The 26,531-nt window shown below is 58.5% G+C and overlaps 10 protein-coding genes across 10 annotated transcripts; 5 read left to right on the top strand and 5 right to left on the bottom strand.

The window, feature by feature from the left end:
• Window positions 1-1,169: 1,169 nt before the first annotated feature.
• On the bottom strand, window positions 1,170-2,892 carry MEP1 (low affinity high capacity ammonium permease; the record flags this gene model as incomplete). Its single annotated transcript, XM_066780763.1, has 4 exons — window positions 1,170-1,738; window positions 1,789-2,380; window positions 2,434-2,765; window positions 2,835-2,892. 4 exons carry the CDS (start codon window positions 2,890-2,892, stop codon window positions 1,170-1,172), a joined length of 1,551 nt encoding a protein of 516 aa, XP_066628709.1.
• A 2,604-nt stretch (window positions 2,893-5,496) lies between these two features.
• Window positions 5,497-6,367, bottom strand: aps2 (AP-2 complex subunit sigma; the record flags this gene model as incomplete). The annotated part of the gene is made up of 5 exons (XM_066780762.1): window positions 5,497-5,598; window positions 5,750-5,980; window positions 6,115-6,144; window positions 6,221-6,260; window positions 6,333-6,367. The coding sequence occupies 5 exons, from the start codon at window positions 6,365-6,367 to the stop codon at window positions 5,497-5,499; spliced, it is 438 nt and encodes a 145-aa protein (XP_066628708.1).
• An 877-nt stretch (window positions 6,368-7,244) lies between these two features.
• SLS55_009360 (uncharacterized protein) lies at window positions 7,245-7,760 on the top strand (the record flags this gene model as incomplete). The annotated part of the gene is made up of 2 exons (XM_066780761.1): window positions 7,245-7,289; window positions 7,341-7,760. The coding sequence occupies 2 exons, from the start codon at window positions 7,245-7,247 to the stop codon at window positions 7,758-7,760; spliced, it is 465 nt and encodes a 154-aa protein (XP_066628707.1).
• Window positions 7,761-8,510: 750 nt separating this feature from the next.
• SLS55_009359 (uncharacterized protein) lies at window positions 8,511-11,808 on the top strand (the record flags this gene model as incomplete). Its single annotated transcript, XM_066780760.1, has 5 exons — window positions 8,511-8,891; window positions 8,941-8,997; window positions 9,055-10,042; window positions 10,100-11,047; window positions 11,099-11,808. The coding sequence occupies 5 exons, from the start codon at window positions 8,511-8,513 to the stop codon at window positions 11,806-11,808; spliced, it is 3,084 nt and encodes a 1,027-aa protein (XP_066628706.1).
• Window positions 11,809-14,783: 2,975 nt separating this feature from the next.
• On the bottom strand, window positions 14,784-15,386 carry SLS55_009358 (uncharacterized protein; the record flags this gene model as incomplete). Its single annotated transcript, XM_066780759.1, has 1 exon — window positions 14,784-15,386. The coding sequence occupies one exon, from the start codon at window positions 15,384-15,386 to the stop codon at window positions 14,784-14,786; it is 603 nt and encodes a 200-aa protein (XP_066628705.1).
• A 2,317-nt stretch (window positions 15,387-17,703) lies between these two features.
• Window positions 17,704-18,336, bottom strand: SLS55_009357 (uncharacterized protein; the record flags this gene model as incomplete). The annotated part of the gene is made up of 1 exon (XM_066780758.1): window positions 17,704-18,336. One exon carries the CDS (start codon window positions 18,334-18,336, stop codon window positions 17,704-17,706), a length of 633 nt encoding a protein of 210 aa, XP_066628704.1.
• A 1,171-nt stretch (window positions 18,337-19,507) lies between these two features.
• On the top strand, window positions 19,508-20,130 carry SLS55_009356 (uncharacterized protein; the record flags this gene model as incomplete). Its single annotated transcript, XM_066780757.1, has 3 exons — window positions 19,508-19,598; window positions 19,654-19,714; window positions 19,770-20,130. 3 exons carry the CDS (start codon window positions 19,508-19,510, stop codon window positions 20,128-20,130), a joined length of 513 nt encoding a protein of 170 aa, XP_066628703.1.
• Window positions 20,131-21,677: 1,547 nt separating this feature from the next.
• RTG2 (retrograde regulation protein 2) lies at window positions 21,678-23,469 on the top strand (the record flags this gene model as incomplete). The annotated part of the gene is made up of 3 exons (XM_066780756.1): window positions 21,678-21,712; window positions 21,822-22,335; window positions 22,387-23,469. 3 exons carry the CDS (start codon window positions 21,678-21,680, stop codon window positions 23,467-23,469), a joined length of 1,632 nt encoding a protein of 543 aa, XP_066628702.1.
• Window positions 23,470-23,658: 189 nt separating this feature from the next.
• Window positions 23,659-25,706, bottom strand: LRO1 (phospholipid:diacylglycerol acyltransferase; the record flags this gene model as incomplete). Its single annotated transcript, XM_066780755.1, has 3 exons — window positions 23,659-23,807; window positions 23,857-25,264; window positions 25,359-25,706. The coding sequence occupies 3 exons, from the start codon at window positions 25,704-25,706 to the stop codon at window positions 23,659-23,661; spliced, it is 1,905 nt and encodes a 634-aa protein (XP_066628701.1).
• Window positions 25,707-25,899: 193 nt separating this feature from the next.
• NAA30 (N-alpha-acetyltransferase 30) lies at window positions 25,900-26,523 on the top strand (the record flags this gene model as incomplete). Its single annotated transcript, XM_066780754.1, has 2 exons — window positions 25,900-26,067; window positions 26,119-26,523. The coding sequence occupies 2 exons, from the start codon at window positions 25,900-25,902 to the stop codon at window positions 26,521-26,523; spliced, it is 573 nt and encodes a 190-aa protein (XP_066628700.1).
• Between the last annotated feature and the right edge of the window lie 8 nt (window positions 26,524-26,531).

Here is a 26,531-nt window from a genome sequence, read left to right as displayed (position 1 = left end):
CGCCTGTTGCCACGCCATCGTCCTGTGTCCGGGGGTTCCCGCCAGTCAGCGGCACAGTGGGTTGTGGAAAAATATAAGCCTGTACAGCCATGGGATCCAACTACCCAAACACGTCAGTTCATCTATGGTGTGGACTGAGTGGCTCAAGCGTCGAACAACAACCAACCGCCTATCTCCTCCGAGTCAGTTCACTCCATCTGCCCCGGCGGTCTCTAGATAACAGCCGTTTCCTTATCTATGCACATCCACCTCAGCGACGCCACCACCCGCTCTGCCGGAAAGTCGCGGCGCCCCTAGGCCCTCAGAGTTCCAGTAGACCGGCAGCGGGGGAGGAGCATGCGCTGCAGATCCCGGTCCCTCCCCGCAAGATCCACTGAAGCGGCTTGTTAGACTGCATAACGGGGCCACGGGGCGCATTATCTGCAGCGGGCAGCCCACGAACGCACAGGCTCCCGCTCCCACCCCACAACCGGTGATGTCATAAGCCTCTGCCTCTCATTGACTCTTTCAAGAGAAACCGCCGACGTGAAGATAAGAGTGTGCGCGTAATCTCCATGCTTTCTCCCCTTGGGTGTTTTGCCGCTATGATGGGGGCATCGGATCGCTGATTGCCTGCATCATCACACACCAAATGCGCCGGGGGATCCGCAGCCGGGAGCTTGCCGTTTGCTTGCTGGCTGGTTCTGATTGAACCGCTGGTCGTGGTCTTTGGAATCTGGAGCGGACGTGGAAAGCGCGAGTGGCACGTACTGATAAGAATTTCCTTGGCGCGCGGGCCTCCAAGATTCGGTCCAGGCCGTCGAATTACGTGGGTTCGTAGTAGCGCTGACCACGTTTTGAGACTGTTGGCATGGCCCGGACAATCGAGATTCTCAGTCATGTCTCCATGGGCTATACAAAATCGGTGGAGCCGAGCGATACGGGCCACGCTGATGAGAAGCCGGCAGCCTGCAATGCTCCGTCTCCTGTCGTAAGCATTGTCCATTGACCAGAGTGTGTTCAAACGTATTGCGTGTAAGGTGAAAGAAGTTGCATTGTGCCGTCTTTCCCCCCCGGAAAGTTAAGACTGAATAACATGTCCATCAAATCAATCTCTTGGTATCCAACGCCAGTGCTTTGCTCAAATTAAACATCGTAAAAAGCCACACATATAATCATCCAACCCCTGCTCATCTCTGCATTGCGCCTTCTGCCTTTTCCTCCAGGGTGACGGCATGCCTATCGCCCGCAATGCCCGTGTGCTCGTGGCCGGAGCTCGAATCGCTGGGTTCCTTGCCCTCGAGCATCTGGCTGTGCTGCGGGATGCCGTGACGCTCGCCCTGAGGGATTTGGTGGTCGGCCGCGGCGGGCTCGTTCTTCGCCGGAGTCCAGGCCAGGTAATCGCGACGAACCTCGACATAGTCGTACGCGAACTCGCCGAGCTGGTCGTCGTCCATACCAAGGAGCTCGGCCTCTTCGGACGCACGCAGATGCAGGCCGGGGATCTTGTTGATGACGAAGGCGATGAGAGCAGAGACGACGAAAGCGTAGCCGGTGACGGCGGCGATGTAGGCAACCTGCTTGCCGAGCTGGACCCACTGGTGGTCGACCCAGCCACCAAGGATGCCGGTGTTGACGCCGTCGAGACCGATGATGTAGCTGGCACCGAAAAGACCGTTGAAGAAAAGACCAATCATGCCGGCAACGCCGTGCTCAGCGAACACATCCATAGCATCATCAATGCGGACCCAGAACTTGACTAGATTGACGTCAGCAGGCAGCAGTGGTAGTGGGAGAGACCCAACTCACTCTTGGTGGCAAAGTTGCAGACAATGCCGGTCACGATACCGAGAACAACGCTAGCCCAGGGCGTGATGAAACCCGAGGCAGGTGTGGCTGCGACAAGGCCAGAAATGGTACCGGAGCACCAACCGACCATGGACCATTTGCGAGCAAGCCTCCAGTCGAGAAGAACCCAAGACATGGCCGCAAACATGGCAGTCAGGTTGGAGTTCCAGCAGGCCATGACGGCACGGAGGTTGGCACCGAAAGCAGAGCCACCGTTGAAGCCGAGCCAGCCGAACCAAAGCAGAATGGTCCCGAGAGTGATGAGCGAGACGTTGTGCGGGCGGAAGTTGAGCATCATCCTCTCCTGGCGACGGCCCAGGATCATCGAATAGGCCAGAGCGGACATTCCGGAAACAATCTCAACGGGACCACCACCAGCGTAGTCCAGACCACCCCAGGCGTAGAACCAGCCGTTGGCATTCCAAGCCCAGCAGGCAACGGGGCAGTAGACGAGTGTAGCCCAGACGAAGATGAAGATCATGCAGGGGATCAGACGGCCGCGCTCGGCAACGCAGCCGACGACGATGGCGGCAGTGACGGCGCAGAATTGCATCTAGATGAGGGTCAGAAGACGAGTGGTTCCAGGCGTGTTGGAGATGGGCTGACCTGGTAGAATGCGTAGAGCAGCTCGGGAATCAGAGGACTGCCCGGGCTAGGGGCACCGAGTGTCCTCATGAGACCGAATTTGTACAGGTCGCCGATGAAGCCATTGGTGGTGTTTGTGCTGAAGGCGAGCGAGTAACCCCAGAAATACCATTGGAAAGTGATGATGGAGCAGGAGGCCATGCAGGCCCAGACCATGGAGAGGGCCGACTTCCTCCGCGCGAGACCGGAGTAGAGGAAGGCCAGGCCAGGAACCATGATCAACACCATGGCCGAGGCCACGAGGATGTAGGCCTGGTCGCCCGACTGGTACCATTGGTTGAGGTTCTCGGTTTCTGCGAACAGGCGTCAGTCCGGACAGATCGGCTGGCACGTGCAGCGAGACGGCCTACTTGAATCACCACCGATGTCGGTGTTGGTGCCATTGAAGGGCGTGGGCGCGCCGACCCACGAGTAGGACATGATGGCTGCGGTGGACGGGGACGGTGGGTTGGGAGGAGCGGCCACTTGAGCTCTGCTGAGGCGACGGCCGGCGGGCGGGCTGGGTTGAAGTACAAAAGCTCCGGGTGCTTCTCTGGATCTGCGGGCTGGGGCGGGGCCGGGGTGGCATTTTAACGCGGTGGCCTCGCACGACTCGGTTGTGCCGACGTATTGTGAAAACGTCAAAGTACCCAAGGGTTCGCATCGCCGTCTGCTTATCTCCCCTTGTCGAGCCCGTTGCGGCAAATTAGACGAGAGGCGGCGGGCGCCTCGTGGGGTTTGGCCGGGTGGCTTCGACCAGAGATCTGGAGCTCGGGCTGCCTGCGCATCGGCCAACCGCCGACCGGGATCGCTGTGTCTGGATGCCGCCGCGAACAGCTGCACCTGTGTTCCTGCGCGTCGCTCCGCTCTGCTCTGCCCGCCACACCTGTGGCCGGTGGCCTGCTCGCGCGCCCTGAGCAGAAGCAGCGCTCGAACCGCCCTCCTGCCGCCCGTCCGCCGACCGCAGCCTTCTGCATGCCCGTCGCCCGCCCGCCCGCGCTGCGGTGCCGGGGCGGAATCGGCTTGGCACGGGATGACGGGATGACGGAGGGGCGCCCTGCCAGCGGCGCCCTTATCTTCGGCCACACTGGCGATATGTCATCGCCTTATGCAAGCCGCAACCACACTGGCCAGCGCCTGCAGGGGTCCCTGCCTGCCGCGGCCTAGCGTGCTTCTAGATCGCCGCCAAGAGCGAGCTTGTCCGCAGCCCAGAGATAAGCCCTCTCGGCCAATCACCGCCCGCTGCTCACCAACGCCCGAGTCGAACCCTTCCATGTTCCACCCGCATTGCCATTGTGCTCGGGGCCTGCAACGACTCGCCGTGTCCTGGCAGCTGGGTCGCGGCGTGCATCCAGGCTGCCTATCCGCAGCACTGCCGACCGCGTGGAAGGCGCCCCGATGCAGCCAGCGCCGTGGCCGGAGCCGCTAATTATCTGTGTACAAATACCTGCTGTCTGCTCCGCGCGCCTATCGCCTGAGCTCCGCCCACCACCCATGCTGCCCATCCGAATCTCCACGCTCGCCTCGTGGGCATTACACGCGGAGAGCTGGCTCCGTCGAGATAGGCGCCAGCCAGCGTGAGTAAATCCCGTGCAGGGTGCGGCAGTGTGCTTTTTCCAACCTCAGTCCTCCCACTATCCCACCCGTCCGCCTCACCATGGATCCAGTGGACGTCGACCGTTGACCTTCCGGGAGCAGCGCCGCAGACCAACGTCTCAGCTCGGCGTACTTGCTCCAACGCTGCCTGGGATCCTTCACATGGGTGCATCGCCGACGCCCGCCACCTGTCTCGCAGAACGGGCGTGGAACACGGACACGCTTCGTCACGGCGCCAGGTCCTCCAGCTGCGCACGCCGCCTTCGCCGAGCCTGCTGCGGTGTCAGTAATAGGGCGCGCGCCTGTGTCTGCCCGACCATTCAGCGCGGTTTCGACAATCAGCCCGCGGCTAAAAGCACTTGTCAAAGCGTTTGATTCACGACGTTTCCTGGATCAGGAACTCCATGGGGGTAGCCTCCGTTCAGAGTCCAGAAGCCTCAATTCGCCATGGTGCAGCAGGACCATGTCCCGAAGTCGGAGTGCTGCCGCGCTGGCCAGATCAGAGCCACCTTACCGCCACCCAGCCCGCCCTTCAGCCGTTTCCCTACGGCAAAACGGTCGTCCGGAACGCTGGCGCCGGCGCTGCCACCTTCCTGCCGATGCCGAAGGCCTGCCGAAGATGGCGACTGATGCTTGGTATCACTAGCCTCAGGTCAGGCACGCCCGCGCCAGCTCCCCGTGCCCGACTGCTTACGCCCGTGCCTGGCAGCCCGCATTTACGAAATTGATTTGGCCGTGTTGCGCCGCAGCGTGCCTGTCGTGCATTACCTAGCGTCCGCCGGTGCACGCGGTTTCGCCCGGCCGCCTGCCTGCAAATGCCCATGATGATCACTGAAGATGCCCAGTTCCTCCTGCAAGGCATTCGGCAAGCAGGCTTCCTTGCTCGCCGAGATGCGCCGACATGATCCAAGCATGCTGCACCGCCTCCGAGACATCTCCTGCACTGCCCCCCGGTGAAAAATTGAGCACTGTTGTGGAGTTGTCACTGGGCTGGCCTTCGGCTACTCGCGGACTTTCGAGGAGTCTCCCTGGCTCCATTTCTGTCAACGTGACGGCGCGTTCCGACGCGCATGGCCCACTGCCACGGGACTGCTTGTGCCGACGATGCCTATTTTGGCGCTTGTGGTGCCATCCATGATCCCAGAGACACATGCATATGATCTCAGCTTCTACACCGTACTGCACAGTGCAGCATGTGCCGAGAGGCCGGCAGCTGCCTATGATTGACTTTGGGGGTTGAGAAGTATGTAGAGAGTCACGTAGTCACGTGTCTGAATCATGTTTCAATGACTAAATATAGATTTGTCCATGTTCCTCAGACGTCGATATTGGCTCCCTTGGGGAATAGTAGCTAGGTTAAGCCAACACGTCTCAGATCCTGACGCCAGACTCCGTCACCAATGCAACTCTCTACTCGAAGCAGTGCTCGCGCGTACCCTGTCCCTCTGCTTACTCCAGCTTGTCCAGGTGTTCCAGGCGCGTCAATACCACCTGCTTGCTCGTCTCCTCGATCTCCCCCGCCAAGAATACTTCGTCAAGGATCGCGTAGACCTGTCGCGATCATTTGTCAGCCTCAGCATCGCACGAATACCAAGTTACATTATAAACCCAGGCCCACTGCCCCCTAAAACCAACGCGAAAGCTTGCATTGGAAGTGCGCCCCTATCCTGTCTTCCCCGCTGTAGGGTTCGCGTCCACCAACCTTGTAGAAGTTGAATACCAGATCCAACTCGCAGACGTTCCCGAAGAACGCGTCCAGCACCTCGACGAAAAAGTGGATGGCCTCGAGGTAGGCAAGTTCGTTGTCGTTGGTGTCGACACATGCACAGAAGAAGAGCCCTGCGTATCGGCGATATACGATCTTGGATGTATTCCGGAACTCGACAAAGTTGGACTGGTGCTTTTGGTCGCGCGGGGCAATCAGACGGTGGATCTGGCGTAAGAATCCAGACGTTAGAGATTTGTCGCAAGGTTGGGCGAAAGAGTAGCCATGCTGATCGCGCATTGGAGATGGGAAGTCCACATGCGTCGGATGGAAACGACAGGCGGGGTGGGAGGGGGACGGACTTCGCCCTTTAGCTTGACTTTTTCTTCATCCTGGGCGGTAGATGCGAGCTTAGCGGATGTGGGCGATGCGGTGGAGCAGCGCGTGCAGTGGGGAAGGCGAGCTTACGCTGTACGGCGCATACCACTTCGCCAGGCGGGTCTTGCCCCTGCGGGCGAGCAACAAGCAGCCGTTAGCATTGCGGAAGCGGATGGATGCGGGAAGCTGAACGCTCGCTTACTGCCGGTTTTGGATGAGGATGAAGGACAAGACCATGTTGGCGGCCGATGTGAAGGTGTGGTGGTTTCTGACGCAAGCCTCCCTCTCCGTCGGCGGAAACGGCCAGGGTGATGCGATCGGCCGGGGTGCAACGCCAGGGCACCGCACCCGCTTGCGTCGGGGGTTTCTGTCGCCCGCCCGAGCTCTTATGTTTTTAGCCGAGACCCCCGAATGTTGTGGCCGTGCCGCTGGCCTCAGCATGTCGTGCTCACATACTCTGCATTCCATGTTGGCCGTGAAGAATATCGGGTCAAGACTCACCTTACAGTTACTTTCGGCCGTTTCTCGCAGACTAGGATCTCCAAAGACCTACATGCTCGCGAAACCGACAACCGAAGCCTTGTGTCATTTCATGATGATCAAAGCCTCAGTTGTGTCGATTGCATGCGGAAGAAGTATTATGCAGTCATTTTGTATGTAGTAGAAGCCTTCAGAGAGGACGAAGTAAGCGTACCTAAGCATACCATTACAGCTCTATCCTGATACGCTCCGGCTCACCTCCGCCCGTGCCTTATTCATCTAGTTTGTGGGTTGTCAAGATCTTGACATGCCAAAACCAACGTAGCCATTGCGGAAGAGAAGGCTGCGGGGATATTCACACCCGCTAAACCCAATACCTTGTCGATATGTACGATCGCATCTCGAGCCTCCGACAATTGCAGCAGGGTCCAGTTCCTTCCACAGCTGAACAGATGCCGCCAGGGTCTGGAGAATAAGCCCTCACCAGCATATAACCCCACGTACTCTTCTATTCCCTCTTTCTTCACCACACTACACGACATTAGCACCTCCAAGGCAAAGCACGCACTCACGAGTAAGAAGCAAGACCAACGCTATGCCTGCTCAAGGCTAATGCGACTCACAGTCTCATACCATGGCCGACGGCAAAGCTGCAACTGGATGGACGGATGAGATGAAGGTACGTTCGGTCCCGTGGCACAAGTGCGCACTTCACCAACTCATATTGCAGCTGGTATTCCTGGTGCACTTGTTCGATAGCGGTGCTGCTACGATCGACTGGAGCAAGGCTACCCTACCTCCGGGCAAGAAAATGGCAGCCGTCAAGATGATGATGAAGCGTCTTGCGGATTCCTACAGGCCGCAGCTCGACAAACTGAGCGCTGGTGGTGAAGCCGGCGACGAGGCCAACAACGCCAAGCCAGCCAGAGCTCTCTCGAAGAAGGCGGTCCCCAAGGGCAAGACAATCGTCAAAGATGCCGAGGCCGCGACCAAGAGTGACGGCGACGACGAGGTTGGCCAAGACAGCGGCAAAATGGCAACCGACACAGCGAAGACCAGGTCCCGTGCCCCGCGTGTGAAGGCCACGAACTCGAAGGTTGAGGAGGATGAAGACGGCAAGCGTGGCAGGAAGAAGACGCGTGACTGCTGATCTCCGGCGGCGGAGGTGGCTTATCAAGAAGACAGGGGTGGCAGAAGGGAAAGTCTTCGAGGAAAAAAGCGGTCGAACGAAGCTGCATCTGCGCTGGAGGGCGCCGGCGGAGCAGGGGAGGTACGGCACATGGATGTGCTATGGCTTGCTGAAGCGGGCTTCCCTTCCACATAGCATTAGGGGGAAAAATAGGGTGGGCAGGCATATGAGCTCAAGTGCTTTGCCGGCAGACATTCTGAAGTGAAATGGTTCAAGGAGCTGATGACAGGGAGCATGCAAATCAACGTGGGTGCGGAGCGAGTGACGTGCAGACGAATTGCCAGTGACGTTGTCGTGCGCTCGGGCGGGCGCGCGGGCCAATGACCGGCGCTGGTCGCATGGCGGCCCTGAAATTTGAATGCAAGTCAACACCTTGACGCTCCTCATCGCGCAGAGCCCCATTCACACGAGCCCGCCGCCCTGACGAGTTGCAGTGGGTGTTGAGTCGCCAATCCCTCCCGTCGAATGCGTGCTGGCCCTCTGCCTGTCCGCCTGTGCCGCTCCTTAATTGGCTCTCCAGCGCTGCACCTGCGCCTTCCCCGGCCGTTGCTGAGTCTCCGCCCTTCGAGCACCCTCTTGCTTGTGCCGCGACAGCCACTCACCTACTGCGCTGTTCCCCACCTCGACCTTTTATCTGCGCCCATCGCGCGACGCGCATCAAGCTCCCTTCATCAGCCCAATCCGTACCCGTGCCACGCCCCCGCCGTCGACATGGACCGCAAGAGCCACGACACCCGCAGCAAGCGCAAGCAGCCTCCCACGCCCTCCAACGACCGTCCCATGAAGCAGCGCCGCCCGGAGCGTGATGCTCAAGCACAGACCGGACCGGAAGAAGCCGCCATGAATGGCGCCAACGGCTCCCAGCCCAATGGCATGGACGTGGACTACGACTCAGACGATATGCGCTCCGTCACCCACATCGGCGCCTCTGGCGACACGGTCGAGTGGCAACGAACCATTGAGAAGGTCGTCAAGAATGTCGTCTCCATCCATTTTTGCCAGACGGCTGCCTTTGACACCGACTCAGCCTTGGCCAGCGAAGCTACCGGCTTCGTTGTTGATGCCAAGCATGGCTACATTCTTACAAATAGAGTAGGCTACTTACTCTCAGATATTTCGGGCTGAGCTGATGGTATTGCAGCATGTGGTCGGTGCAGGCCCCTTTTGGGGATACGTCATCTTCGACAACCACGAGGAGGTATGTCACACAAGGGTGCACACTGACACACTACGCACGGGGCTGACTTTTCCCTAGGTCGACGTTCACCCCGTCTACCGCGATCCCGTCCATGACTTTGGCCTCCTCAAATACGACCCAAAGGCTGTAAAGTACATGGACTTGTCGGCGTTAGAGCTCAGGCCGGACCTTGCCCGCGTTGGAGAGGAGATCAGGGTTGTTGGCAACGATGCCGGCGAGAAGCTTAGCATCCTTTCTGGTGTTATCAGCCGTTTGGATCGCAATGCTCCCGAATATGGAGAAGGCTACAGCGACTTCAACACAAACTACATTCAGGCTGCTGCTGCTGCGAGTGGTGGCAGTTCCGGCAGTCCCGTTGTGAACCGTGACGGTGCGGCCGTGGCTCTGCAAGCTGGCGGACGAGCTGATGGAGCTGCGACCGACTACTTCCTCCCCCTAGACCGTCCGCTCCGTGCACTGCAATGCGTTCGGAAGGGCGAGCCTGTGACGCGGGGTACCATTCAGACCCAGTGGATCCTGAAACCATTTGATGAGTGTCGCAGGCTGGGATTGACTGCTAACTGGGAAGATGCACTTCGAAAGGAGTTTCCTAAGGAGACGTGTCTCCTGGTTGCTGAAGTCATTCTTCCGAATGGGCCTGCAGATGCCAAAATTCAAGAGGGTGATATCATGATCAAGGCGAACGGCGACCTCATCACTCAGTTCATCCGCCTTGACGACACCCTTGACTCCAGCGTTGGTGGGACGATCAAGCTCTTGATCCAGCGCCAGGGGGTGGACATGGAAGTAGAGGTGTCTGTTGGAGATCTCCATGCCATTACGCCAGATCGCTTCGTTTCGGCAGCTGGCGCCTCGTTCCACGAGCTTTCGTACCAGCAGGCTAGGCTGTATGCCATTTCTACCAAGGGCATGGGTGTGTTCGTTTGCGAGGCAGCCGGATCCTTCCGATTTGAAGGCAGCGAGTATGGCTGGCTGGTCCAGTCAGTTGATCACAAGGAGACTCCGGATCTCGACACCTTCGTCAAAGTCATGAAAGAGATTCCTGGTACGTCATCATTTCCCGTGGCGTTTTATGATTTTGACCACTCATGTTTTCCACTAGATCGCAGCAGAGTCGTCGTAACCTACAAACATATCCGCGATCTACACACCTTGAACACCAGCGTCTTAACCATCGATCGCCATTGGCATGACAAGATGAAGCTGGCTAGGCGAAACGATACCACCGGTCTGTGGGACTTCTCGGATCTTGCAGACCGTATCCCACCTAAACTGCGCGAGCCTCAACGCGCAAACTTCATCCGGATGGACCACGCCCAGCACCCGCAAGCAGTCGATATCGTGAGGAGCTTCGTCCGGATAGCTTCGTCGATGCCGCTGAAGCTCGACGGATTCCCTAGATCCAGGAAAGTCGGCTATGGGCTTGTTGTGGACGCTGAAAAGGGCCTTGTCCTCGTCTCCCGCGCCATTGTCCCGTACGACCTGTGCGATATTCAAATCACCATCGCCGATTCGATAGTCGTTGAAGGCAAGCCGGTGTTTCTCCACCCTCTCCAAAATTACGCTATAGTCAAGTACGATCCTTCACTTGTTCAAGCTCCGGTGAAGACGGCCAAACTTTCGGATAAGTTCATCAAGCAGGGCGAGGATACCATCTTCTTCGGCTTCAACCAAAATCTGCGCCCTGTCGTAGCCAAGACCGTCGTCACAGATATCACAACGGTTGCAATTCCTGCGAGTGCCGCCACCCCGCGCTACCGTGCGATCAACCTGGACGCCGTCACTGTGGACACCAACCTGGCCGGACAGTGCGGGAGTGGCGTGCTAATCGCTGAGGATGGCACTGTCCAAGCCATCTGGCTGACGTATCTCGGCGAGCGCTCGTCTCATAGCGGCAAAGACATGGAGTACCACCTTGGTCTCTCAACGCCTATGGTCGAGCCGGTACTGCGCCAACTTCGCAACGGTGTTCAGCCCAAGCTACGCATTTTGAATGTTGAGATGCACACCGTCCAGATGGACAAGGCCCGTATCATGGGGGTTTCTGAAGGTACGTGGCAATGTCTTCACTACTGATAACGTGTTTGCTAACTTACCCTAGAATGGATTCAGCGTGTGGAACACGAGGATCCCGAACGCCACCAGCTCTTCATGGTGCGTAAAGTCGACTCTGGACACGAAGGTGGCCTGCTTGAAGGTGACGTCATTTTGTCATTCAATGGCAAGCTGATCACCCGCGTTTCCGACCTCGACATTATGTACGATAATGAGCTTCTAGACGCTGCCATCATTCGGAAGCAGAAGGAGATCAGCATCAAGGTACCCACCGTACCAACCGAGGATCTCGAGACTGACCGTGCGGTCCTGTTCTGCGGTGCTATTCTGCACCGCCCACACCACGCAGTCCGTCAGCAGATCAGCAAGGTTCATTCCGACATTTATGTCTCTGGTCGGATGCGTGGCTCTCCTGCTTGCGCTTACGGGCTTGCGCCAACCAACTTCTTGACCCACGTCAACGGAGTGCCAACGTCTGACCTGTGTTCATTCTTGCGCGAGGTCAAGAAGATCCCGGATAACACGTACTTCCGTCTGAAGGTTATGACATTCGACAACGTGCCGTGGGTCGCAACCATGAAGAAGAACGAACATTATTTCCCGACGATCGAGTTTGTCAAGGACGAAACGGAGGAACTGCGCTGGAAGCGCATCGTGCATGAGTGTGAGGAAGGTGGCGCGAAGGAGATGATGAGTGTCGTTACAGACACTGCCGCCGCAGAGGAGGGAGCGGAAGTCCCGGAGAGACTGAAGTAGACTTGCAAGCATATGCATACCTGAGGTCAACGGAGGAGGATTTTGGGTAACTCCTGGTAATTTGACTGCAGCAAAATGGCGGGTTGATTGTCTCTTTCTCTCAGACTGGCGTGGAATGGCATACAAAAAAAAAGCATAACTTGGCGTCTTTCTGGGAAGTGGGAGAGTATAAGGGAAATATTCTGTGCAGAACATTGCTGTGGCAGTTGAGAAATCATGGAAATCTGGACACCCAACTTACAGCTGTACTGAAGGAGATCGTAATCAACAAAAAAAATCTAAAGGGGCCTTGTATCCGTAGATGGAGCTGTGCAGACACCCAGGAGACATTGTAGATAACACGGTCCAGTGAAAGCCGGGTACCTGGCCAGGGTGCTATTTACGGATTATTGCTAGTAAAATTGTAGACGTCAAAAGCAATCAGGGCTGCTAAACAAGTGCTGTGAAAGCTCACGGGAGGCCGCGCTTTGCACAATCGATTTCCTTTCTTGTTCTTCAGACGTCGAGTGAGAAGCCGCAAAAGCACCGACAGTGGCTGGCCTCGTCTCATCAACGTGGGAGTCCATCCTTCCCCACTGACGTACAGAACCATCTTCAAGACCAGCATCGCATTAGCAGCCGTCATGGCGACCAACCGCCTTCGTCCACCCATCCGCTGCTTCGTCGCTCCGAGATTGACGTATCTCCAAGACTTCTTTCAGCGACGCTTCAGTGACGGTCGTCTTCGTCGCGTGAGTAGTCATGCCTATGGCGTTGGGTTGTATTGATGCTGGAGACGGCCATGCGGCAGGAGCGAATTGTCGAGGTGAATGGGAATAGAAGCAGCATGAGTAGGGTGGTCGGGCAAGAAATGCCGGCAGTAAACTAACCGGTTCTCTTCTCCTCAACCTAGCTGCTCCCCACTCTTGAAACCACTGGATTCACGCCTCACGATGTGTCTGAGACCAACTGCTTGGAATGTCAGCCACCCACAGACGAGCGGCGAAAGCGGACGGGTAACGGCCAGTCAAGAGCGAGCTGTAGCCCAGAAAATCCAATGAGATGCATTATTATCATTATTGCCACGCCACTCGCTCATCCAGTAGGAGGTACCAGGGCACGGAAGCAGCCAGGCCAGGGACGTGGATCATCAGGAGGGAGGCTGGATGCCCTTCGTTCCCCACCTGCATGTCACACCCCAGGTCTTCTGCGACATCAGATGCCCATCAGGAGACCTTGGGCGCGAGTTCCACCAATTGCTGGCCGGTGTTGCAGATTGTTTCAAAGAGTGACGGTGCATGATGCGCGTCAGCACTCAATGGTCTGGGTCCAACAGTTCTGCCTCTGTTCTCCACACGCACTTTGGCTGGAGCTCTGACGGAGCCATCTCCCCATCCGCACCCATCCGCGACGATTGGAGCGGCCGTCCACGCGGCCCTTAGTCTTGGAATGCCTCGCGACAGGCTGCTGCATTGGACACCGTCCACGCATGCGTCGTCTCTGTGCGTTGTTGGGGCCGGGCGGCCCTGGCCCAAGTCCAGAGCGGATCTCACCACTCGTTTGCCCATGACGAAGATGGAAGGCCGGGGACGACAGCACGTGAAGATAGCGATACTCCGCACTCGCGCCCCCCGGAAGAGAGCAAAGGCGGGGTTATCAGCTGAGGCTTCACTCCACCCTGGCCCGACCGTCAGTCAACCACGAACAATCCCCGAATCTTCCAGCACCGTCACCGGCAAGCCCCCTCTCCTCTCAGCGCGCCTTTCCACATCCGCTGTAGTCTAGGCAAGGATCAGAAGCATCAACGCGCCAGGGGGCAAAAGAAAAAAAAAGGAAAAGAAAGGTACGCGAATGTACCCGCCACAAGCCAACGATAAATCTGCCGAACATGGCGCCTTGATTGCCCCACGGTCACGCCCGCCAACGAGAAGCCTGGGCGGGCCTCGATGCTGAACATGGCAAAAGACCGCACCCGTGGCGGAGAAGGATGCTGCTCCCAAATGCCTATTATCGAGAGTTAAAAATAACGAAGAGGCGATTGACCATTGCGCCAACGCACGGTGAGCCCTGGGTGCCGCCTCGTCCCGTCGTCTCCGTCCGACTGCCTGAACCGGCCTAGGTGTAATCCGCGCCGCTCGTTGGCTTATCTATACGAACACCCGCTTCGCCCTTCCCTCGATACAGCGCACAGGGGCGGGCGTTGGGGCATTCGCGGCCAGAGCCGGCCGAAAAGGGAAGGGGGCGAAAAGACGGAACATGGACATCGTTCTAGGTTGTTCCAGCTAGCGGCGGGCTGTGCCCGACACCTCCGCCGTGGGGAGGCTCGGGCATGCTGGGCATGCGAGATCGAAGACGTGGTTGGTTGGCCGTGGTGGATGGTGGTTGCTAGAGGTGCGGGGTGCCAAGATGGCTCTCGTCTAGGCTCGGCCGGTAAGGGTGCCGGTAGGTAGGACGGGATGATCGTCGCTAGGCCCTTTGGCTTTGGTGCTATTGTCAAGGCGGCAAGGGAGAGACGGCCAGCAAAGCGAGGGCCGGCGCCCGCGGCTGAACGAAGGTTCGTTTGGTGGCCCTGGAGGCGTGAGCTGGCGCATGCCGCGAGTCAAGATTGCGTGATGCGCTCGGAAACTGGAGTGGCCGCCCGCTCGGCGCAGCCCTGGTTCCGTTGGCGCATTCGGGCGGAGAAAGGAGGCAGTGAGGTGATGGGCAGCGTATCGATTAGACGAATTACAAGCTACAGGCTGAATGGAAGAAGTGAAATGCGCAAGCCGATGGCGCCTGGTATCATAGAAGCAAAAAGGAAAAGACTCAAACCGCGATACCTCTGTGAAGCGCCAAGCCCAGTATAGTACAGCGCTGAACTACAAACAACGCCGCCCAGGCTCCCTGACACCTGTTCAAGACAGACACCCGCAACTCCTAAAGAAAATTTTAGACTGCCAAACTTTTCCGTCCCGTAGTCCCAACCGGAGCCACTACTTTACTCTGCTGGCTCCGATTCAAAAATGCTCGGCGATGCTCTCGAGCACTTCTCGGTCAACGCTGCTCCGTCTCCTGCGCTGACGGCGCATTTCCATCTCGGTCTCCATGAGACGTCCTTGCACCCACATACGGAAGCGCTCATCATGCTTCACGCCGTCCGTGTTGAGAAGCTCGGTCAGCACAGCTTTGACCTGCTTGTTTACGTCGTACAGCTTGCTGTCCTCCGGCACTGGCTGGCCGGCGCGGATGCCGTGGTGCGAAGCATGAGAGGATTGCACAACACCTGGCATGTCGGGAGTTGGCGAGGAGCTGGCAGCGCTCGAGGGAGCAGCCGTGTGGTGAGGGGTTGCTGGAGTCTGAGAGGGCGAGTGTGTCGGACTGTACTGCGTCGAGATGTCCGATGAAAAGGACGAACGAGGAGAGTATGACGGCTCGTGGGTCATGGTCGGTGTTGAGGGCGGAATCTGCAGCGTCAGGCGCTGGCGGAGAGTCTCCTGTTGGGTGGAGAGCAGCAGGTAGCGGTGGTAGGGGTCGTTCTGCAGCGGGTCAGCGGGGTGCTGGGTGCGTGGGAGATGCAGCGTGCTTACACTGTTGGAGCCGCGGCGAGACTGCGGGGCCATTGCGACAAGAGGATCCAGGTGGGGGAGTAACGCGGTCATGGAAAGCCACTATTGGGCGGCAATGGACGGATGTGTGGGTTGATGGTGGACGAGAGAAAGCGGGCCGGACAGGCTGATATATGGCGCAGCGGCAGTGGTGCGAGGATTGAGCATGCACGAGCGACACGAAGCCGGGGGCGAGAATAGTCGGGGAGCTGGTGCTATGTATATCGGCGGTGGTAGCGTGATAGGCTGGCGGCGGCAGGGGTGCGTTGGCTGGAGGCTGCAGGACGCGCACGATGCAGTGCGGGCAGTCTGGGGCGCTAGTGGGGTGGTCTGTAGTGTGTAGCGTTGTCGAGCGGGACGGGCTGCAGTGCTAGCTTCACAAGGCTGTGTCTTTGACCGCAAACCCCAGGGGCGCGCGGGCTATTTGAGCTGTCCTGCCGCCCGCGCCCCTTCACCTCCCAGCATTTTTTTCTCCGGGGCCCCGGGACGGCGGCGCCAGAGATACATTAACGCGATGACGTGCGACGCGCGTAGGGATGAAGTAACAGGCGCGAATCAGAGGGCCGGTCCGCGCTGCCTCTCCTGCCCCGAGCGCCGCAGAAGACGACTGCACCACCCGCAACCACCTCCAATCCACACCCGCCCCGTCCGTTCCAGCGCCAACCAGCTCCGCCCATGACCTCACGCCCACCGAGACCCTTCCGTGCATCGACCTACGCCGCCCCGCCCCCCAATGTGCCCCCGATCCTGGATCTTGATCATCAGTGAGAGGCCAAGCAGACGCTCCATCCTGGGACCCGCCGAAAATGCTGATCGTCGGCAGCCGGGGCCCGATCTTCAGGTTTATTGAGCCGCTGCAGGTAAACGACCCGCCAGACACTCCGGAGCGTTTCACGCCGCCTCAGGCCCGCCTACGCCGCGACATTATTGATGCCGTTCTCTCCATCGTTGCGCCTGCCCGACCAAGAAGGATCAACCCCAGCAAGCGCTTGACCAGCGCTTGTTGAACTTGCCGTTTCGGGCCCTTTGTGAGCTCGAATCGCCCCTCACAAGGCCCGAAAGCGGCGTGCTGGTTGGCTGATCATGCTGCTTTCAGCTGGTCGGGTGGGCTCCATCACGTCCACCCGACTCGGACTCGTCAGCGTGCCTGTCAATCACGCTTCGGGGACAAGCAGTCGGTTGGGGCCCGGGTTGTGCGCTGCATGTTGCCGTGTTTCCCACCCACCCCGACGCCCAACAAGCACCATCAGAGCCCTTTTCCAGTCGCCGTCCGATCGCCACTCTTGCTTGCTTCGCTCGCAAGCGCCTTTGTTTCAACACGTATTGCACCCGTCAAGAAAGCTGGACTAACGCGCTTCCAATCCCGCACTGCCTCTCCCACCGCCTGAACCGGAGCACTCTGCTGACCCGTAAGACCATGACGTCGATGGGCGCAATTAGGAGCACGCGGAGAGCCCGCGCAAACGTGGCGTGAGCTCGCCCAAGACAGCGACAACAAGCCGCAAACCCTTGTATTGGACGCAGAGCCGCGTTTGATCGCCTTCAAGGGCAACATCTGGAGAATTCAGGGAGACTGCAGCCAAACTGCAGATTGTCCTGCGCAGTTGCGACAGCACTGCGCAGGTGTAGCCCAGTACGGAAAGGTGGTAGGCAATCTCGCTGCCGCAGATCCTCTACATGTCTATGATCGTCAACATGATCTCATGTGGCGTTTACGAGCAAAGCCTCAACACCAGCTCATCGAGCGATCAACCGTCGCTTGATCCCAGCCGCTTGCGCCTTCCCGAGAATCGCGCTCGGCACCCTACATGGGCCAGGGTCTTTGTCCTTGGACCCCCACCTCCTTTCTACTCTTTTTAGTCGCGTGGGCCGATGTCACGCATCGGAGAGGCCCTAGATCGAATCCTGCTACCGCTGCGCCGTTGACAACCAACCGGCCTACTGGCTGTGCCGTCTGATGACGTTAAGTTTAGCGCATAGTGAGAGAGAGTGAGTGAGAGGGTGAGAGAGAGAGAGAGAGCAGAGAGAGAGAGACGCCGCAGGCAGCCATGATCCTGTACGCTCGGGCTGGATGCCCCATGTACCAACGCTCTAGGCCGTGTGGCTATCTAGTTAAGTCATGACAAAAATATGTGAGATTTGATGCCGTAGTTGAGGGGTTGTGTGGGGTGGGCTTTCTCTAGAGGCATCTCTCATGTTCGACGCCCGGGCCGGCACATCACCACGGACTTGCAGATGGTGTGCAATGACTCGACGGCGGGTGGCACATCTTGCTGATCCAAAAATTCGACGGTGGTAGAGAGAACAACACGTGAATCGATGGACCCGGGTATCATTGGCGTGCTGTCGACGCCTCGTGTTCGTTCTCCTGCTCTTTCCGCCGTTCACTCCAAAAGCCCTTTCCGTAGCTCACCAGTATCTCCTCGCCTTTGGCAATACCCTTGGATCTCTTTCGGCTCTTTCCTGCGCTCAGGACGAAGACGCCCATACGTTTCTCCAAGCGGCTTCCACCGACGTCCACCCACAGCTCCCGGAACTCGGCATTGGGTCCGGGTGGGCCTACGCCACGATAGTCGTTGATGAAGCGGGCCTCGTTGCCGATGCGCGTGGCGTCAACGCCGATTCCCAGCTCACGGTCCAGGGACAGGTCATAGTCAGATGCGGGATCGGCGTCTGTGCGGGTGTGGACAAGGCCCAAATACAAGATAACAAAGGTATCGGGGGCGAGATGCTGGGAGGCGAAGAGGCCGTGCTGGCGATGCGCGGGGTGTAATGGGTCAGTGATCTTGGTGATGCGGACCAGGGGCGACGGCGCAGGCGGAGGCTGGACGGCGGTTGCTAGCGGGGGCGCTGTGTGAAGCTGATTGATTACATCTGGCGTGCACGCTCTGGAGTAAAGCGGGGCGACGATGTAGGTGATGGCAGGCAGCCAGCCCTTGGGAGGGCCAGACTTGGGCGGAGCCATGTGGACGGTGAAGAAAGGGAAGGGACGTCAAGCAGCAGCAGAACGAAGCACTAGGCGGCGCAGAGGACACCAAGGACTGGGACAATGGAAACAAGTTTAGCAGATTGTCGCGATGGGCCGAGGCCAGGGGAGGGAGCGTCTCCTGTGCCGATCTTCTCGAATGTAAATTTCGGCGGACCCTGCGACGCCTGAGGCGCGAAGCGGAATTGGGCGTGTTGCAAAAATAGAGCAGAGCCGCGTGGACAACACCGCCGGCGCGAAGCAAGGCCGGGCGGTGGCGGAGAACAGAAAGGCGTGCGTTGTGGAGGATGCGATGTCTTGGGGCTGCTGAGGTTTTCGTTTCCGCCCGCTTGGCGCCTCATGTGGCGTCCACCACGGCCCTGCTGACTGCCCAGCGCAGCGCATCTTCTCTCGGGCCCGCCGGGAGTCCCATCAGCCCCGCCGGCGCCGTGGCTCCTGCCGGACTCGATGGAAGGCCAGGCGTTCATGCGGCGAGTTGAAACAACGTGGCTGATGCGCAGCAACATGCAATCCCCGCCACAAACAACGATTCCCTTTGGAGCTGGACTGAACTGAACTGAACTGAACTGAACCATGCGCTGCCTTCAGCGCTGCAGGAACACCGCCCTTGCGCCGGCCGGCTATCGCATCTCGATCCGCGTCTATTTTTGCAGCAGCGGGCGCCAGAGCCTATGCTTTATTGACGCGTTCGACCAGCACGAGCCGGCTGTGGACGCCGCATGCGTGGCCGGGTGCCTGACGCGCAAGACCTGCCGCTGCGCGCTAGAATCGGGCGAGTCAAGCGCCAGGGGAACGGCCGCGCACATCACGGCCCGCCTGCGCCTCTGCCCCAGCTTTTGCCGTTTAATCTCGCTTCTTCGCCGTCTGGCCAGACTCTTCCGCCGCCCTACCCCCGACCGCCCCCTTTACCTGTTTCGGCCAACCCGTGCTCCTGAGCACTGACGCCGCCAGCCTCAAGATTGCCGTCCCGCACAACGGCCAGCCCAGATCGTGCCAAACGCCATGCTTCCTATAAAGATGCTTGCTGTCTGTCTACCACACTTCTTCCTCCCCACCCACTCTCGCTCTCTTCACCCAACCGCAACCGGTCGTCACCGAGTACACTCTTTTGCATCCCTCCCGTCGACGCCTTAGATCCGAAGCCTTCATAATGCGTTTCTCCGCCGTTGCTGCTGCCGCCGCCCTCGCCGCCGGCGCCCAGGCTGCCGGAAACTCCACCGGTGATGTCTACGTCACTGAGGGTATGTCTGCTCTCGAGGGCCCTGTCGATAGCATCCTGCTAACCCAGCCTTCCAGTCGTCAGCGAGTACACCACCTACTGCCCTTACGCCACCTCCTTCACCCAGGCCGGCAAGACGTAAGTCCTCCCGCCGGTGATGCTGTGAAACCCGCCCTGTTGACATCTTCCCCAGTTACACCGTCTCCTCCGCAACGACCTTGACCATCACCGACTGCCCCGGTGGCTGCACTGTCACCAAGCAAATTGCCGGCACTCCTTATGCAGCCACCCCCCACCCTACTACTCCCTCGGCCAACAAGACGCCCGTCATCTCCTCGAGCTCCTCCGCTCCCTACCCCACCGGTGGCAACAGCACCAACGGCACCATCAGCATCAGCAAGCCGGTACTCTCGACCACTGCCGGCGCCTCGGCCTCTGCATCTGGCGCTGCCGGCGCTTCGGCTTCCAGCACGCAGACCGGTGCTGCCAACCACATCGCTGCCTCCGGCGCTGGCCTGGCCGCTCTTCTTGGCTTCGCTGCTTACGTCTTGTAAGAAGCTTGCCGTCCTTTTCTTCTTTCGTCTTGGCGTCGACGCGGTGGCATAACGGGCCTCTCCATTTTCTGGGGCTTAGTATCCGGTCGGCCACTTCTTAGCTTGAAACCGTCTTGCATCGATGGCGCGGCGAAAGCTGCGCCTCGTTAATTTCTATTGTCATGTGGTCTACGATTGGGAAGGGAAATGTCAAAATCTCGCAACCTGCCTTTGTTGCACTATGGCGGATATCCTCAGGCACTGTGTTCCTACAAATAACCGGAAATTTTCTTCTGGACAGACTGTAATACGAACATGGAGACTTGCTCTGAAAACCCCCTTCTCATGGCCTATGCATTCCATCTTATCCAGACACTTTCTCAGCGTACCCAGGCGGCGGTTGGCTCCAGACGTGACTTGATGGCTATGATAACAGATACGTGCAAGATTGTATGCTAGGACACACCTGCGGTGCGTAATCTAGTTCAAAATCTAGTTCAAATGGATCAAACTGATTTACAGCCCGCAAAAGCAACAATTCGGATACTGGTGGGGAGTGGCCCGTAGGCGACGCACACTCTTGGATGGTGTTTTTGATTCCGTTATCTATGCGTAGACAATCAGTTCAACAGGCTCCACGAGTGCTGCCTAGGTAGAAGGGCTGTTGCATCCAGGGTAGTGGTCCATGGTGGACAGTACCTATAGAAATCGGCGTGGGAAGTGAACTATGCTTGGTATAGATACACGGATTTCTCAAGAGTGCAGCTCAGCGCCAACAGCCTCATCTATCTCATTACCACCCCCAGTTGTGCCAATGCAGATGGCCTCCAGCAGGAAGTTCAAGGCTTGGAAATAGATTAGTGCAGAGTGAGACAGGGTCACTGGAGCTTACACGGCCTCGAAGCCTGCAGCGCCAGATTGCAGGGACCAAGCCAAGCACCGGCTGAGAAGTGCGCCGTGGGCTGTAAGAAAGCAGGATTGCACCGGTGAGGAGGCACCGTGGGAGAATAAGGCCGCATAGGGATATATTTACAAACGCCTGCATATGCAGAAAGCGGCACGAGTATGGAGCTGGGGCAGCACATGCTCAACCGCATGCAGTAGAACGCGCAACAGCTGGCCGGTGTTTCCATTTTGGTATCCGTCAGGAGATACAATGGATGGCCTCCAAGATTGAGCGCCCCCTTGGCCAGCATCGTACAGGCTTACTACGTGGTCTGGGCAAACACGAGCCGGGTCATCAGTTGGATGATCCGCACTGCACTGACATCTGATAAATTGGAGCGGTGCTGAGATCGGTTCGCCGAGGGGTAGAACAGAGTCAGGGGCGGTGGCCCTGTTTGCAGGAGTGCCCGCTAGTTCTCACCCATCGGCCGTGCAGGTCCATGCCAACGCTCCGACTGCTTCTGCGAGCTGCACCGACATGGAGAGCGATGAATAACAAGCTTCCTGATCGGCACTAGTGCGGGCAGACCCTGATGATCTGCGCGCGCCATCGCACGCTCGGCCTCTTCCACCCAACCTCGCTGCTTCTCGCCGTCCTGGTGTCCACCCTGCCATCGCTCAACATGGCTCCATACGAGGCCCTCGTAGACATGGGAAGGTAATCCTACCTTTGCCCTCCCACCCATCGTCCCGGCCAAGGCCATCCATCCATCCACACAGAAGCTCCAAAATGGCAGCGCCTCTCGCTAAACCCGTGCTCTGCGCAGCAATGGCATCCGCTTCTCCATCACAGACGTCTCGCCGGAACTTGCCCGCTGCCTGCCCACCGTCTTCTCTGAGCGTCTCGGTGTCTCCTTATACGATGCTCAGTGGAGGGACGGCCAGAGGGTGCCCATCCCCCCCGAAACCATGCAGCAGGTAGTCACCGCGTTCCGGCGCTTCAAGACGGTTTGTCAAGATGTTGGCGTCGAGCAGGACCGCATCCGCGTCCTGGCCACCGAGGCCACTCGCACCGCCCCCAACTCGCACGAGTTCATGCGACAACTCCGCGCCGCCACCGGCTGGGAGGTGACGCTTCTGAGCAAAGAGGAAGAGGGAATCTTGGGCGCTCATGGCATTGCAAGCAGCTTTGACGAGGTGCGTGGCCTGTGTATGGATCTAGGAGGAGGGAGCACCCAGCTCTCCTGGATCTACACCGAGAACGGCCAAGTGCGCACGTCGGAAGCGGCCGTCAGCCTACCCTATGGCGCTGCAGCTCTGACCAAGAACCCGCCGAGTAGGGTAGCATACCGCGCATTGCGCCGACTAGATCAACCGCTGATGCTGGCGTAGGACGAGATGCTGGCCAACCTTTCGGCAGCGTATAGTAGCCTCAAGCTCCCGACAGAGCTGACATCTCTTAGCGCAGATGGTTCCTTCAACCTGTATCTCTCAGGCGGAGGCTTCCGGGGCTGGGGGTTTGCGTTGATGGACCAGCACCCCGGCGTGCGGCCTTATCCAATTCCCATCATCAACGGCTTCTGCGTGCCCGCGGTCACGTTCCACAACACAGCTGCCATTGTCGCCGTCCTTTCCGCCGCATCCGAGCAGCAGGAACCACTGACCATGCATCGCGTGTCCAAGCGCCGCGTCTCTCAGATCCCGGCCGTCGCTAACCTGGTGGCTTGCGTCGCCGAGGCTTTGCCCGCCATCGGCAACGTCTACTTCTGCCAGGGCGGCGTACGCGAAGGTCGCCTGTTCTCAGAGCTGGAACCACGTCTACGTGCTCAGAGACCGCTGCTGGTGGCTACACAGCAGCTCGCATCCAAACATCGGGCCCAATGGGGTCCCGCCAGTGCCATGGGCGACATGCTGGCAGCCGCCATCGAAAGCTCCAACGGCCCCAATCTTGTCAACCTCCCGTTCGCGCTTGCAAACATCATGTACGAGCATTCCTCGCTAAGTAAAGACATAAGAGCTGCCGCAGCCTTGCAGTATCCCGTCACGGGCGACTTGGCCGGGGCGCACGGCTTGAGCCATGCGGACCGCGCATATCTGGCTATCGCACTGTGTGAGCGTCATGGCGGCAGGAAAGACCTCGATCCGGCGAACGGTCAGCAGTACGATCGCCTAATGCAACTTGTCGAGGCTGACAAGCGGTGGTGGTTGCGCTACCTGGGGCGTGTGGCCGCTGTCTTTGGCACTGCATACCCTGCTGGTATGTCAACCGACGCAGAGAAGAGGATCCTCCTGAAACACGACTCTTCGTCCATCCGGGACGACAGAATCACGCTGGTGGTCTCTGTCTCCGAAGACTTCTATACAGATCATTTGGAAGACGCGATTGCAAGAGTCGAAAAGATAGGGAAGAAGAAGCAATGGCTAGCAGGAGAAGAGGGCCGCAAAGTTGAGTGGAAGCTACAGAAAACTCGTTGATGGGGGCAAATGTGCCATGCATGAGTACCTCACACCCTAAAAGGCCACCGGACAGAACAAGAATGCATGTAGTTCATGGAGATAAATCTAGTGGTATCAAGGGAGTATCGGCAAATACACCACAAGTGAAACGCCTCGTTATGCATCGCATCGTCTAGGTGAGATTCTAGATCTCTTGGTCTTCCACCGTTATTCCTCATCGTCCCAGATCCGGACCTTTTCGGCATAGTCCACAATATTGGAGACTATGTTCTCTTCGATGAGATCGCCTTTCCCGCCGGCAACTTTCAGGATGAGGTCATTGAGAGACGCTCGACCGAGGATATCAACATGGTCGCCTTCCTCGTGTCAGTCTCTTCCGCTGTCCAGTATCTTGAGGTGACTCACCAGTATTGGGACCGCCACGAGGTGAGAATCTGTCGGGTTCATGAGGCATCTCATACGTCGTAACCTTGACGCCGGCAGGGTTGTACCTCTTCATTTTCCACCCTTTGGTGCACATGTAGCCAGTACTGAGAATGCTGACAGTGCCGTCACCCTCGCCCATGACGACACCACGATCGGCCTCGTTTTCACTGTAAGTGGTATCAATTGTCACGTTGATGGCGGAAAGAGGGTCCACATCTGCTTGGTAGAAGTACGCTCGCTCGGTGGGTTTGCCCACACCATAGAAACAGTAAATCTTCAGATTTGGAGCGAGCGGCAGGCGAGTCTCCAGGGGGTTCACCCACTTGGAGGGGATTATTTGGTTGGCCTCCACCTCCTCTTTTGATTGTGCCAGGCCGTACGAGTAGCTGCTCAATACCTGCGTACTGTACCATTCGTCGCTCTGGCCAAAAAGATAAGGGAGAGCTTGTGAAACCGTCAGGTTACGCGCAGTAGCGGACGAATTGTTGTTTCTGAACTTCATGAATGACCCGTAACTATGCTTTTGGTCCGGAGTGTCGTCAGGAGCCCAAGTGTGATTCCCCCACACAGCATCACCACCCATGGGCAGCATGCTGCTGATGCCGGGCATGGCCCTGAAGATCTCAGCACGCTCAGCCCGGCTTAGGAACTTCTCGAGGCCGTAGACTGCAAAGGCGTTGAGTTGTGCCGTGTCCTTCATCTCGCCGGACAGAACAGCAGGCAGGCCCTTGGGAGTGCCGAGCATGCAGCCACTAATGTTGATCCAGGAATCGATAAAGGCATCAACCCAACCAGGGCCGCCATTTCCGTAGCCATCAGCTTCGACCCAGTGGAGGAAGTAATAAAGGACCTGGGAGCCCATGCTGTGAGAGAGCAGCACAACCTTCTTGTTAGAGATGCGCACGGCAGTTTCGATATGAGTCTTCAGCCGGGTGAAGTACTGGTCGCGTACTTCGAAGTTTCCGTACGAAAGGCGCCAGTCGTAGGCAGCCGTAAAGGCGTTGGTGGGATCATAGCCGATGGTAGCCAGGTTTTCGAGTATTTTGTTCCAGATCCAATAACCGGTAATAAAAAAGTCGGTGGCATCAAAGCCCTGGGCAGCACGCAGCTTTATGCCCCCCGGAGGATCCAGGCCGGAGTTCTTGTCCAGCATGATGTGCTTCTTCCAGCCAGCCTTGTCCATGACCAGGGCACGCATCATGCTCCAACTGCCCCATAGGCGCTTGCGGAAGTACTGGCGTGAATCCTCAACGGTACTCCAGCTCTCCAGGCCAGTGGAGATGACGCCGGGGATCATGATGACAGGATGCGTGGCTTCGATGCCCTGGGAGCGGGCGTGCAGACCAACGGCGAAGGAATCGTAGGCAACGGCTTCGCGCTCATGTCTCTGCAGGCAGGCGGCAACGGTCAACACAGGCACTGCTCGAGACGGCAGACAAAGCAAGGTAAAAGGGCAAGGCGCTACCAACTTGGAAGCTTACTTGCAAGTCCCGTGCATCCTGCAGCAGGCCCGCGGGAAGCATGTCGGCAATGGATTCGAGGTTGATGTCTGCGATGGCGGGCAGGTCAATCATGTCGTTGTTCTGGGCGAACCAGCCGGCGCCGATAATGCCGATGACGCCGCCCAGGCCCAGGACGAACAGATTCCATCTCTTGCTGCCGCGGGCGCTCTGGCGGGCCTTTTCGCGGGCGACAGAGAGCTGGTGCAGCTTCTCGGCCGGCACAACGCGGTACTGGTTGTCCTGGGTCGGGTCGGGGGTCGGCTCGCGCGACGGCTCGGGGGACGTGGCAGTCGCGTCGCCGGCGAGACGGCGACGAAGAAAGGACATGGCCGAGGGGAGAAGTGAGCGGCGTTGGGAAGGACTAGAGATTGAAGATGTACAATGGAAGTGCTAGGAGCTGGAGCTAGCGGCGCTCGGGCAGCGGGGTGGCTGCAGCGGCGAAACCATTCCGTCACATGGAAGCGCCGCCCGCCAACGCACATGCCGTGCACACCCTCCTCCCTCCACCCCCGCGAAGCCCATGCCCCCGTCCAAGCCCGACGCTCTGCGCTACGTCCAATATGACGGCCTCGACGAGGAGCAGTACCTGCCCGCCATCCGCCAGCTGATTTCCAAGGACCTCTCCGAGCCTTACAGCATCTACGTCTATCGCTACTTCCTCTACCAATGGGGCCATCTCTGCTACATGGTCACTTGCACCCACCTGCTGCCGCGCTGTATCCGCTGCTAACCCGCGTAGGCCCTGGATGATGACTCCAGCCTCGTCGGCGTCGTTGTCTCCAAACTCGAGCCCCACCGCAGCGGCACTTTCCGCGGCTACATCGCCATGCTCGCCGTCCAGGAGCCCTACCGCGGCCAGGGCATTGCGAGCAAGCTGGTCAAGCTGGCCATCGACGCCATGACTGCGCGTGACGCCGACGAGATTGTGCTTGAGACCGAGACTGACAACGCCGCTTCACTGCGCCTGTACGAGCGCCTCGGCTTCCTGCGCAGCAAGCGCCTCCACAGGTACTATCTCAACGGCAACACTGCCTTCCGTCTGGTCCTGTACCTCAAGGAGGGCACTGGCCTCAAGCGCCCGCAGCCCTTCGACCACCCACTCCAAGCCACCGCGGGCCAGGAAGGCTCTGGGTTGTCGTTCTGAATCGCCTT

This window comes from Diplodia seriata, assembly GCF_021436955.1.
Source record: "Diplodia seriata strain FDS-637 chromosome Unknown scaffold_10, whole genome shotgun sequence".
Classification (NCBI taxonomy): domain Eukaryota; kingdom Fungi; phylum Ascomycota; class Dothideomycetes; order Botryosphaeriales; family Botryosphaeriaceae; genus Diplodia; species Diplodia seriata.
Note: the sequence above shows the minus strand (reverse complement) of the source record. Positions and strands in the feature narration are given on the sequence as shown.